The sequence below is a fragment of the Sprattus sprattus genome (genome assembly GCF_963457725.1).
Source record: "Sprattus sprattus genome assembly, chromosome: 9".
Classification (NCBI taxonomy): Eukaryota; Metazoa; Chordata; class Actinopteri; order Clupeiformes; family Clupeidae; genus Sprattus; species Sprattus sprattus.
In genome coordinates this window covers 24,244,801-24,259,021 of record NC_137928.1, presented here as the reverse complement: position 1 = coordinate 24,259,021, position 14,221 = coordinate 24,244,801, and the positions used below count along the sequence as shown (strand labels likewise).

General features: G+C 42.3%; 1 protein-coding gene across 1 annotated transcript; it reads right to left on the bottom strand.

Moving 5' to 3' along the window:
* Nucleotides 1-4,228: 4,228 nt before the first annotated feature.
* Nucleotides 4,229-13,981, bottom strand: nufip2 (nuclear FMR1 interacting protein 2). The gene is made up of 4 exons (XM_080844288.1): nt 13,831-13,981; nt 9,879-11,759; nt 9,437-9,469; nt 4,229-9,046 (listed from the first exon to the last, which is right to left on the bottom strand). The coding sequence occupies exons 1-4, from the start codon at nt 13,976-13,978 to the stop codon at nt 8,994-8,996; spliced, it is 2,115 nt and encodes a 704-aa protein (XP_080700414.1). The 5' UTR covers nt 13,979-13,981; the 3' UTR covers nt 4,229-8,993.
* Nucleotides 13,982-14,221: the final 240 nt, after the last annotated feature.

Genomic DNA, 14,221 nt, shown 5'->3' with positions numbered 1-14,221 from the left:
GTGTTCACAATGCAGTTGGAAATGACTAAGTAAACGTACAAGAGGCATTGTGCTAACAAATGCAATAACAGTACCACTCAGATCACACTTCACCACATGATAAAGAGCACCAGAATGTACAGTTATTAAATTGCAACCATAGCAACCATAGCCACACAGTGACCCTCTAAGAGCTATGGTGTGAACTGTGAGGTCCATTCCAGATCACGTCCCAGAGTGGCGTGCAGGGCCAGCAATACAATGAGTCTCACTGACCTCTCACTCATGTAGCTCAGTCTATTTAAAGCACTGAGAATCATTTGGAAGACTGTTTTTAGAAACATGTCATGTGCCTCTCTGCCGGCAGGAAATGAAATGCTCGGATGACCACGGCTATTTTTTTTTTCTCTCTGTCTTTTTTTTCTCGCCTCTTAATTCAAAGGGATCTACTTTTTTCTCAATTTTGCACATGCCCCACATTTATTAGCTCTAGCGGGTCACATGTTCCGAGACCTCTTTGCATTAAGTGTGTTTTAATGGAACGTTGAAGAATTCAGCAGCACGTGAACGAGACGGCCGACTCATCCCTCGTGCTCCTGGAAAGGTGCGTGTGAGATTTCCTATCTGTGCTGCTCCACTTCCCGTCCTTATACAGAATATACAGAAGGGGATGCTCCAGCCTTGGAGTCCAGGGACACCCATCCAGCCATCATTAATGCATCTCTAGGCCCTTGGTTTCCTCCACAAAAAGGCGGGGAAGCAGCAGCAGGGGCAGAGCAGCTTCCTTTCATGTCAGCCTTGCCATGTTTTATGGATGCTGCCTTATTCTTTTTAACTCAGTAAATAAGATAACGTGAAGTAGGGACTGTGTTGAGAGTGGAATGGGAGTAGGCTGGACATGAATTGAAATGGAAAGGACAAACTAAATAAATTAAAAAAGACATAGGCCTACAGTGGATGGTACTACGGGTGGGAAATGCAGAATTCCATGGAAATCTGATAATTCTTTCACATGTACGGATGGAGTACCAGAACACACATTTCAAAGCGACCCATATTTAAGTGGACAGGCAAATTTATGTCATTAAATCTGGAGGCCCCTTTTGAAGAGGGAAGCCCCATGAAATTAGACTTCAAAGGCATAAAATGGAAAATGCAGATTTACACCGTGAAAAGAATATGTTTGCATAATAGTGATAATTCACCAAAGCTGAAAGTAACAACCAAGGCCAGCCTCTCTATCAAAGATGAGATATCACCGTGGATACCTAACACTATGTAACAGGACTAGCATGATATTACAAACGAAAACATACTGGTTTTTGCATTATGAACACACATACATTTGTGATAATTGTGTGCTTAATGGTACATTTTCGTTTCAGCTTGGCAAAGTGTGTTACTACTGATACTGTTTTATAGATACACTTGGACAGACTAGGTGCATACACCAATCTGTGCATGTCATTAGAATGGGATAATATGGAAAAGAGCAACTAAACTGTGAACCTGCATATCGTCAATGGTGAGAGGAAAGGAATTAAATGTCTTTGTACTAAAACTGTGTAACATTGCATGATTGCAGTGCAGTGAAAATACAACTCTTCCCACAGATGGTGATGGCCATGGCAAAACCTCGGTGAACCATTTTTGTGTTGATTTTGAGGTGTGCATTGGATCATTGTCCTGCTGGAAGGTCCAACCACGGCCCATTTTAAGGCCTACTGGAGGGGGCTGTTAGGTCTTCATTTTATATCTCCTGGTATTTGATGGAGTCCATGATACCATGTTTCCTAACAAGATGTCCAGGGCCTTTGGAAGAAAAACAGCCCCCAACATCAAAGATCCGCCACCATACTTAACATTGGGTATGGGGTGCTTTTCTATATGGCTGTCTTTCTGTCTACGCCAAACCCACCTTTGATGTTTGTTGACAAAAAGCTTTATTTTGGTCTCATCTGACCATATAACTCGGTCCCATTGAAAGTCTGACTTACATTTGGCAAACTGAAGGCGCTTTTGTTTGTTGTTGATTGACAGCAGAGGCTTTTTTCTGGCAACCCTCCAAAACAGGTGGTGTTGTAGGTGGCGTCTGATGGTAGTTTTGGAGACTTTCTGACCCCAATACTCAACTAACCTCTACAATTCTCCAGCTGTGATCCTTGGAGATTATTTTGCCAGTAGAACCATCCCCTCACGGTGCGTGGGGTCAATGTACAGACACGTCCTCTTCCAGGCTGATTCTTAGCATCTCCTGTTGCTTTAAACTTCTTAATTATTTCCATGACTGTGGAAATGGGTATTTTCAACTGTTTAGAGATTTTCTTGTGTCCATTTCTTGATTTGTGCAGCTCAACAACTTTTCGTCGCACATCGTCACTGTGTTATTTGGGTCTTTTCCACAGTGATGAATGACTAATTTGACTAATTCATATTTGTACGCCAGTGGAACTAGAAGTCATGGTTGACCTCATAAGAGTTCCTTATCAAACAGGTGAACTTAAAAATGTCAAACATGACTGGAAATATACTTCAGTTAGATTTGAATTAAAGTTTTTTCTAGGGGTGCCAATAATTGTGGCACACATGTTTTGGGGGAAAATATTTATTTAATGTCAACAGTTTTTTTTTTCTTTTAATAATTTTACTTCAATGAAAAGGTAAGATTTTTGTGAATGTTTTGAGTGAGAGACCAAGAGGATAAACAGCAAACATATTTTTGTATAGCCTGTTTAGCTCATATTACCTGGGGGTGCCAATATTTGTGGAGGGCACTGTAACTGAAGCAATGGACAGGGGTAAAAATTGTCCTAAGGATTTCATTAAGGAATAAAATGCATTGCTTTCAAAAGACTTGATACAATTAGTGCGTTAGTATATGACTCCTGTAAACGTCAAAGGCAATCTCTAAAGCAAATACACTAGTGTGAGTGCAAAATCCCTTTTCAGAAGCAATGCTCAACATTACATCGTTTTTTGCACACATTTGTCAAGTAGTACAATGGCGTCCTCTACTGATGAAAAAACAAAATTACAGACAAATAAACCAAATTCAGAAAGGAAAAATAATTTCAGTCTACCTCATGTTTGATCATGCCGTCCATCAGTCACACCAAGTGCATTTGTCCTTTTAAATAATATGAAATTCTCCTTAACAATGTATTGAGAGAAAGTACAATTCCACTGACATGAACCAACTGCTAAGAGCTTATTGTGCCATTTCCATGTGTGCATATCAGAAAAAGATGTTCAGCATGCAATAAAAATGGTCAATGGAAACAAAAGGCATGCACCTGACCTCAGAATTAACCCCTTGTCCAAGTTTAGCTGCAGCCCTCTCATCTGCTCTGTCCCCCAGTGAGTCACTCGCCCTGGATGGCAGCCAGGTCCCGGGGGTGGTGGTGGTGGCGGGGACTTTCCCAAGGGAAACGCACTTGTGTGCGAGGATCCAGCTCATTTCAATGTTAAGTGTGGCAGCAAGCGCTCCTGAAACTCACACACATACTACCTAACACACATCCCAATGACACATTGACATATATCTTATGGTGCAGATCAGTCAGCAGTCGATGGACCCATTTCAGGAGTCCTAGCCTGCACTCTGTTAAGTGGTACAGAAACCCGGAAATGCCACATTTTGGACTTTAGCAGCTTACCAAACTCCTATCTATTTTCACTATTGGTCACTTGTGTTTCGTAGCCTACAACTGAAACTTAGCCTGGCTACGTCTGACAGATTTAAGTGCCTTCACATTCACTGAATAAATGAACGAGATACAGGTTGTAGAACCATCACTTCATTGAAAAGGCTCTAATAAGTCTGTGTAAGGAACTCTGAAATTCCAACTACATTCAGGTATCTAAACAAGTGAATGTGACTGCTTCAATGGCCTTTCCATCTCACTACCAAAGTCCTGGTTCTCCCTGACATGGACGACATCGATCTCCCAGAAAATAGCAACAAAACATTGATTGTTTAATGTGTGTCATCTTAGGAGTCATTTCAATCAATATTTCAACTGAATTTTACCCATATCAAGCAAAACCTATTCTTTTCTATTAACAGAAATTAGAAATATGATTTACTAAAAAGTTCTAGAGGGTGGTGATATGGGCAGCTTGACAAAAAACAAAACAAATGAGAATAACGTTTTTTTTTTCCAACAACTTTATTAGCAGTGACACTAAGATATTTTAAAACAAAATGCTCATCTCCCTCCCTCCCTCCCTTCCCCCCGATCCCATCAAGAACGGCAGGATATGGAAAGAGTGACACGAAGATGAGATTTTAATTAAAATGTTTTAACAGTCAAAACATGGCACAAAATTTAAGAGTGGGGAGATAAGGAAAAAAAATGCAAGAAAGTTATTCATACATGTTTGGATGATTATCAAGTGATTCCCATTTCAAATTTCTTTTCAGCACAGGCACCCTGAATCTTTTTTTTTTTTATATATATATTTTTTTTCCTTTTTTGACAATTCTCAAACATTACACTTTGCATAACATTGTGAGCGAGTATGAAGACACTTCCCCTCACTAACACACAGACAAACACACATAAACACACACACACTCATTTATTCACTTGCCGAGCTGAAGGCCCCAGCCAAACAGAAAACCAAGACCACGGGCTTAATCCTAGAATAGGACGGAGAAAATATCCAGGCGAGCATGTTAGGACTCTAGTGTTAAATGCAGGTGAAGCACTTTTATCAGCCACGTTGCCAGTCCAATTCCGATCATGCGCCCTTCTCTCCACTATTCTGGGATGACACAACAGCTCAGCAACAACTACACTACAGTCCAGATGATGAAAGCAGGAAGTAATGTCACCAGATTAGTGTTCACAATGAATACTAATCGAACAAGTGCTTTTATTTGTTTTTGCTTTTTTTTTTTTTTTTTTGGCCTGGGAGATTGGGTGGGATTGGACAAAATCACATAGGTTTCAGATCTATGATCCCCAAGCAGCACACTTTGGGAAAGTGTCAAACACAAGACTGTGGCACATACCATATGACTGAGAATCTGGCTGTTTCAAAAGAGTCTCTGCTTACTGGCCTGTTCGCATTAAGCACGGCTACGCACCACAGTCACATCTTTGAACTCCACCAATTCTTTGATTGTAAACTGCTCTGCGCACAAAAGTCAATGTGTCTGGGCATGTAAGAGGAAGGCCCATCGAGGAACCACAAATCTCAAGAGGTCCAGAGTTTCCCCACTCATGTAGTTCTAAAGTGACATACATATAAAGAGCATGAGGGCCAGGCAGAAGTTTTTCTCATATAGGTATGCACAAAATCAGAGTCTATTGTGACAGTGTCAGATGAATGAGGTTTTTTTTTTGTCTTTTTTTTTTTTGAGGTGCAAGTCCATCTTATAAGCTGTTATTTCTGTCTTCAGGTCCATTTTTAGGCATTGTTTTTCCAACAACAAAAAGAAAGAGAACATTAATGAGACTCATTTTGCATGGTTCTAAGAGAATGCAGTTATATCTGATAGAACCTTGCACAAAGTATATTAACACTACAACCAAGGTGTTGATTCCTGCTTTGACAGAAGCTGTTAAGACAGGTTTAAAAAATTGAAACAACCGGTATGTCTCAAAAGAGAAGAACAAAACAATTGAGAAGAACTTTCTCTACACAGCATGGAACAGCTCTTTGGACGTTAGTTTTCAGTTTTAAAATGAGGAAAAAGCTGAAGTTATTACAAGAATGAAAAACAAAGCATTAAATAAAACAAAGAATTGCAATGTCATGCTACTTAAAATGGTGCATTTACTGATGGCGAAAATGTGACAAGAAACAGGTTGAAATCCCTTTGTCTGAAAAATTTGATTGCCTACAACAGCGCATCAGGAGACTAAAGTAACAGCAGTGAACTACTGATGAACTCCCTGGAAACAGATAAAAATGACTAGATCATGTGGTGCACGACTGAAAACTGACAAGGGCCTCCTTCCTGGATGAGTCAAGCTTTAACGAGGACTAAAAGTATAAAAACGGTTTCACATAAACTCATAATGGTAACGTAACGCTTTTATTCCGATGCTTGAAACCAGTAGTAAAATATGTTGATACAAATGAAAAATCCTAAAATCAGAAGGTTTACTCGAGGTAAGGCTTCACCCTTGTCTGTAACCAGCATGACCAACATGGAATACACATATGATCAGACCAAACTTGACTACGTCAAACAAGGCCCGATAGGTCACTGGAGGAGGCTGAGGTTAAGGGTCAAAAAGTGGGAGAACAACACAGTGTTGGTGAGGCCATTTAAAAAAAAAAAAAAAAAAAAAAAAAAAAATCGCTTTGAACAGCTAAAATAGTATGGATTAATCAGGTTTCAATTCACCTCTCCACTCTGCTTTCACAGACGTCAAGTACTGAGACACAAACATCATTGAGACACCTTAAGGATTAAACCATTGAAAATAAGAGTTAACTAAAAACAACAAAACTGCCCATATGTCTTCTCTCCCAACATAGCCATGTAAATCTGTGACCCAGAGAGAAACCTAAACCCTGCTCCAACTTCTCCGACTCTAAATGTGGGGGCATAAAGGGCTTGGCCTCGAGCAGTTGCAGGTGGACACAAGGAAGAAGACACAGTAAAGGAGAGGCTTTGTCAATCTTGTTTTCAGTTTGGTCAATAACACTGGTGGTAAATTAAGTTAAATTACAATTAAGTCCTAAGCCTACCTGAGTGACTTATTTTTTTTTTAAACGTTTATATGCTTTAAAGCACAGACAGCCAGAGGCTACTGTTAAGTTAGTATATTTTATTCTCTAGAAATCTTTCCGTCATGTAGTGATATGTCTACTTTAAAACGGCAACTGAAGTTAAAGATTAGATAAAGTGCTAATAATTTCTTATACTCAATTAACTTAATGGGTAAGGGAGGGAGAGAAAGACAGAGAAAGGTACATTTTTAAGTATTCGTTCTTTGATATTACTTAACAGCAAGAAATACTGAACTGATTTTTCTCTCTCCTCTCTTTTTCCAATAGGGAAGACCTTTGAACATTAACCTATCCTATGAGGACAGCAGAGGGAAGGGGGAGGAGCATACAGTCAACCTAGGATACACCGGCCATAAAGATGGGTGACAAAAATAAAGCCCTGTCTACTGTGATAAACACCCCAACAGCAGGCTGAACACAGGAACTAAGGCTTCCGAAGAAACACCCTTCCCCACACATACAAACAAACACACACTGCCAACCTCAAGCTATAGAAAAGATTAGATCCTGATCTAATGCTCTAACCCTCCCTAAACTCAACAGTAGTAGCTGCTGCTCACTCTGTGCAAAATTACTTGCAGAAAAGAAATATATAGAAGCAACTGAGACTAAACAGCAGCTCTATTAGAACAGGAAAGAAACAGTCAAGTCTGCATATAATGAGGGACATACAAAAACAAAAGACACAGCCTAACAAAAAAAAGGAAGTACAACCTTCTGAGCATTGGGGTAAACAAAATTATGAACATACGACACAGCATCAAATCAATTCTGATTTTAGAGAGGAGCAAACAGTCCATAAAAACAACGTGAAGTTAAGTCAAGAATCCCGCATAGAAGGAAAAAAAAAAATAATAAAAAAAAAAACCACACACATAGATAAAACAGCATAGGCTTTGCCACGGTTACCACAGCTACATATTGAGCTGCGGCGACTTCTGTCTGGTGGTTTCAGAGAGCCATTGATAAGACAACTGAAACAATAGCACTTTGAGATCTTTCCAATGGGAGAATGCCTGTGACACTGTGCTTGCCCACAAAGGAGACCTGGGAGGGGATAGGGTTCCAATTTGGACTTTGATCTGTCGTGCTTTATGGATATCCAAGTATGTTCTCCTTGTCCACTGAACAGAAACAACAGGCAAGCTAACAAACAAAAAAACTAAAACGTAAAAACTTCAGTTAAGTGTTCACCAACAAATGTAGGACCCCCATCTGAAATCAAAAACTAACATTAAGACAATTATTTGCGCCCACAAGGCTTAGTGTAATTTGTTGTTGCCCCAACACATCTAAACAGTATCCGTTTTCTCAGATTAACCTGAATCTCGAGCAAGACACAAATTCCCTCTGATGTCAGTGTTTTTCCTCTCTCTTTCCCTCCCGTTTAAAGTCACAAGGGCAGTCATTTGAGACACTCACGTCACCCAGTTTTTTTTTTTTTTTTTTTTTTACGTCCGCATGAATTCCAGGACGCGTCCAAACAGTTCAGAAGTCTTCTGAACGCTCTGAATTCGCACAGAAAAAAAAATCAAAAATAGAGGCATCTAAAGAAGGACTGCAACTCCTCTTCCCTTCAGAGGAAGGAGTGAAAGAAGGATTCTGACGCATTTCCTCCAGTTTATGAAACTCAGTGGCTTCAACATAGCGCCTTGACCAGAACGGTATTTTTTTTTTCTTGTTGTTAAGAAAGTGTTTATGTGCATGTGTGTTTGTTTAAGGGTTGTCCAGAGTGTGTTTTTAGTTTTTTTGTTGTTGTTGTAGTAGTAGTTTTGTTCTTTGAAATGAAGGACACACCATCCACAGTCTCATCTGACTGCTTCTCCACTGACAACAGACAGCATTTCTGACCACTTTTTATCAAGCTTTGTTGAGGAGGTCAAGGAGGAACAACCGCGCCACAGTTCACGACTCAAGTCATCCATTCCTAAGATTGTCTCGCAGTTTCTTCCGGCTGCCTCCTTAACCCCTCAGTTTCCACAGCCATCCTGGCTTTCCCCCACACATTTGCTATTGCTGACTAACCACACTGGGTTTGTGTTGACAAGCTTCCCACACAACTTCTCCATCACACTCTAAAGATTCAGCTCAAAAACCAACAATGTTTTTTTGTTTAGCAAGAGCAGCCGTGTTCATTTCACACAGCACATACTCCTCTTTGTTGTTGATGTTTTTTTAGTTTTTTTTGTTTTTGTTTGATTTCATTTCTGCCAGCAGCAGCAATGTCCCAGCTGAAGACGTTTAGTGTTCTCCAGGTTGTCACTTCACTGGTTAGGTTTGTCCTTTGTGTCTCTGTAGAGGACGACTCTTTTTGGATCTGAGGAAGGAGAGAGAGGAGAAGGAGGATTTAGGTCATGTGACCAACATGACTCAGGATTTTGTAGTCTCAGTTTAAGGTTAAAATAAATGACAAAAACACAAGACTTCAGAAGTAGTGTCTCAGAGTAGAACTGAGTAGGAGAAAGATATAGAGCTTCTAGAGGTTACCTTCAGAACAACAGAGGAACTGTGAATAACAACACTGTTGAGATAGATGATGTATTGTAATGACGTTGTGGATTTGCCTACGGCAAACTCACTTAACCAACATTTCGTCAAAGACAAGTACATCATTTTTACACATGGACCAGCAAATGCCAAAAATAATTGCACACACAATATTGTCTTGGACAGAAAAAAAAGTTATAAATATAAAACCCCTGCTTACCTTGTTTTTGTAAATTCAGAATATATTCCATTTCTGAAAAAGAGCAATACATCAAATAAATACCATGAGAAGATGCAAGAAAGGGCACTCAGTTGTAACAAAACTGTTGCTTAACTTAATATAACAGAAATAGATTACGATACAGTTTGAAACATTAGGTTGAAATAGTAATGAATCATAGGTGGCTGATCTAAATGAAAAAAAGAGTAGCAGACCAGGAACAGACAGCTAAAGATTTACATTAACAGTATCTTAAAATAACCCATCAGGAATTAGGCATGACCAAAACCTACTTTTTGTTCCCTCGTTTGTTTAATACACTGAAATATGAACTTCATATCAGAGTTTTTACTTTTCAACCTTGGATTTCTCTGATGCCCTACACTGACTTATACAATATTTTTGCCTTTCCAATAATACAAATTCTCTACAGCCCAATTACCTTTAGTGTGATAAATTACAGCAGCTTTTAAATCAAACATCCCCCAGCTAGATCTCCGCTCAAAGCCCTTAGTATGGCCCTGCTCTCTGGCCAAGGCCAGCACAGGGGCAGTGTTTGTTGGGGAAGCCTGAAGCAGATCTATCCCCAGGTCCTTAGCAGAGGAAGAGCTGAACACTATTGCACTGAGGTTCCTGGGCTCATCTTTAGGGGCTCCAGAGGGAAGGGATGGGGTCTGCAGCAAGCCTCCCTCCTGAGCCAGAGGACCGGGAGAGGAGCGGAGGGTGACCACTCTGCTGGAAGAGAGGGGACTAGTCCGCTTGTCCAGCTCATAGGCCTTGGGGAAAGGGGGGTGCTCCTGTCTATGAGCAGAAGTGGTGGAGCCCTGTGGAGGCAGAGGACCGGAGGGGAACCCCCCTTGGAAGGTCACCACCGTGGGCTTGGCCCTACCCTCTGTCCGGCTGGCAGCATCGGCGCCACCAGCACTGCTCCTGCTGTCGGGTCCGGCAGTGGGCTCATTGATGAAAGACAAACCCCACTGATTCTGAAAGATCTCCCCCAGAGACTTCTGATGTGTTGGTGCAGTGGAAGCGGGATTAGAGGCAGGTCCTGACGCAATGGAGGAGGAGAAGGAAGTGGGTGCCGGGTCAGCTTGGCGGCCGCTGGGTAGCGACAGTTGCATATTAGACGGGGGTCCGGCGGCATGCGGGTAAACAAAAAGACTGGGCTTCCGGGGCTCCGCCACCACAGATATGCCGCCCATGCCAGGGGTGGATGAGGGGGACGCTACATTCTCACCTGCTTGGATGGGAGAGACTAGCATGGACGCAGTACCAGGAGCAGCAGGGGTGTTAAAGGGAGCACCAGGTAGGGGGCAGCCATTGTTGCTGCCCTCTATTGAGGGTAGAGGGCCATTAGTAAAGCTGGTAGAGGTGATGGTCTTAACAGCAGACATGGGCACCTGGGAGAGTTTGCCCGGCATCTGCGGGGTCGGGGGAGGAAGGAGTGGGTCCCTCTCAGCAGCTGAGCATGCCTGGGCTGAGGCCCGGTTGAGGTTCTCCTTTACTTTGCTTGCATAACTAATCTTAGGCACTATCTTAGCACTGCTGTTGTCCACAGGAAAGACTGGTGGTGGCTTGAACAGCGTCCACGAGTCGTCTTTAGCCGCAGCAGAAGCGGCAGCGGTGACCACCTTGGCCTTCACGGGTCGCTCCTCAAATTTTTTGCCAGCTGCCTTGTTGTCAGAGTTCTTCCGTGGAAACTCGCCGGGGGGGAGGACAGGAGACGAGGGGGTGACTGGTGTTTCTCGAATCCTGCCATTGCCGCTCCCCACAGAGGATGGGTGTTTGTCGGCAGACTCGACAGTAAGAGGCGGTTCTGGCAGCTGCCTGCCTGCAGTCGTTGGATGCATGGCCTTTGCAGTCTGCGCCACGATCACAAGGTCCCCAGCTGCAGTTTTGGCACTTCGCTGACCGGTCCGACGCTTCTTGGGTGTGGTGTAGCCGTTCTCTGATCCGCTACCGTCGTTGTCCGTCAGGGCTCCTAGTTTCCCAGTATAACCATTGGTGAGTTGGCTGGAACTGGTACAAGAGGCCGAAATGCCATTGAGTGATACTAGAGCCTCCTTCTTAACCTCCAGCGTTTTAAAGTCAGGTGGGCGTTCATTCAGACAGTCCATGTTGCTTTTGGGGTCACCACTGCTGCCGCGTTCTCCTCCTCTACGTTCCACTGCCCCGTGGAAAGCAGACGTCTTTGATGAAGGTCTGGGTTTCAAGGGGTGTCTGTCGTCATGGCCGCTGTGTATAGGATGATGGATGCTGTTTGGATTCAAGGCAGTGGCAATCTGCTCTCCCTCCTTAGTGACTCCGTTTACTTTCCCATAACCTGCCAAAGACAAAAGAAACACCAAACCTAGTTAAAGTGCCACCGGGGCACCAGTAAAATAAACATCACGTTACAGGCAGCACCTGCTGTCAACACTAGACTATTTGCTCAACAGTGTTAAAACAGAATGGATGCATGCTTGAGTGTCAGACAAGCAGGCTGGCAACACTAGAAGCAAAGAGAGTGTTTCAAGTGGCAAACTGCCAGGTCCACCTGAAGATTCCACTCAGATTAAAACTTGAGAAAGGAAGTCCTCTCAACGCTGCTTACAAACACATATAGGATCATTCCTGTAAACGTCCAGATACATAACAGATACTAGGCAAGTATGTAATACACTGTTTATTATGAAATTATGTCATATACTCCTTTGACAATTCATTTCAATAAGACACTTTTCTTCAAATAATAAATCAAAGACAATTTTAAATAGTGTATAACGACACACCATCCTTATTGGGACAAACTTATCTTACTGTTTACAAGTTCTTTAAATAGTTGCAACCCAGATGACCACGTCAGGAGAAATATAATATGGCGCGGTAACTACTGGGCTGATCTCTGACACGGTATTCTGACACCTAAGCACTCTGACGCTGAAAATATTGGTTAAAAAAAATGTATGGACATGCAAATAATAGACTTCACAGGCGCGTGGATGTGGACTGCCTTGGCAACACTGACGTGTCCATCCAATGACCTAGCAAAAAGTATACTTACATGTAACGTTTTAGATTTACATCTAACATTGATCGGGAATTTTGTATAGTGCCTTTGGTGACAGTAACGGCTGTTAACTAACCAGCTAACGTTGGTTTACTAGTTTTACACATGGGAGGCACGTATTACAAACATTTTCCGCGGTAGCAGTTCTGCGTTGAGAAAACGATCTAGTGGAATGCTTCACATATTGCAAGCTAGGCAAGAAGACTTCGGTGGTCATTATGTTAACTATCCTAGTGTGTATAGTACACGTAAAATTAACAAGCCAAGTTGCTTGAAAGCCAAGTACTGGTCTTTATGGTGGGTCGTTGAAGTCAAATGTACTGAATTCCACAAGCCTTATAATCTGGTCAGCTTTGCTTTCTTAGGTTGCAACTACCCCCAATTCAGTAACGTCGGCCAAATTGCTAGCTAACTAACGTTAGCTTGGTTGCTAGGTCTATAACTTATTTTTTTACCAAGTTTGCGTATAACCGATCGAGAAATATACAAGAAAGAACGACGACTATGTGCTCAGTTATATGAACATTTCCTTACTTTTGCTGTTTGGCGTGGAACTGCAGTTAATATTACACTGCTAAGGTTATATATTTCCAGCAAACCTCGCCTGTCTAAAATTCTTGACAGGCCTGCTCACATGACTGACAGAGTGACACGAGAGCAACAGGCCCTGAAGACCGACTCGCCAGTTAGCAAGCAAGCGATGTAGCCTTTCTAGCCACCTAGCTGGCTAACTTAGAAACAGTAAGAGTTTGACAATCATTTGATTACCATATCTAGTTGACATCGACGTTAGTAGTATCAATCGTGTGTCAACTTTAATACTTAAGTACTTGTATGTAGATTTTCGAACGGGTTTATGCCATTTTTGCACCCAACATGGCGGACAGGAAATAGCAACAGTACAGGCGAGCGAGCAAGTACATTCCAAGAGAGCCGGTCCGAGTTGCTGGGGAAGCGACTGAGCTAGCTAGTTAAGAAGCTAGGTATCAGAGTCGTCTCCGAAGTCTTTTCAAGTGCAAACTAATAACTAACTATGTCAGCCTTTTAAATCATTGTAAATTTCGATAATGAACACAGAACAATCTAAAGTTAGCTAATACTGTTACAGCTCTAAGATGAATGGGCAGAAACCGGTGCACAAGGTCAATGTCCACACATGCTAGTAGATAGCAAGGAGCTAATATTAGCTATATGCTAACTTAAGTATCTCAACATCGACACCTAAGACACTCCCTTGTAACTTTCACTGATAGATTCAACTAGCTAGCTAGCATTAGCTAGAACAACCTGATCTAGACCGTAGCAAGGTCTTCGCCTGAAGTTTGAGATGGTTCCTTCAACTGACCAGTTTTCTTCGTCGACGTTTCCTCGTCCTGGTGCTGGCAGTGGCACTGATCATTATTCACCAATTTGTTCAATCGATCAGGGTTGTTTTCCGCTTCTCCATGATTAGAATATCTCCCGAGTGCCCCTTCGTTGGGCCGTTCCTCCATTGAACTGTGGTGCGAGTGTCAGTGAGAGCACTGGGGGCTCACCGTGACCGAATGACTAGACATTTGTATTGCCCAATCAACGGCAGAGTTTTCAGGGATGCCACTGCTACGGAATCATTTCTTCCTGCCTATACGGAGGCCAGGAGATGCGGCCGTCGGCGGCAAAGAAAATATTTGAAAATAATATCCCAGAATCTGCTGCGCCCTCTAGGTACCTCTCAGATTTCTGAACATGCGCATGAC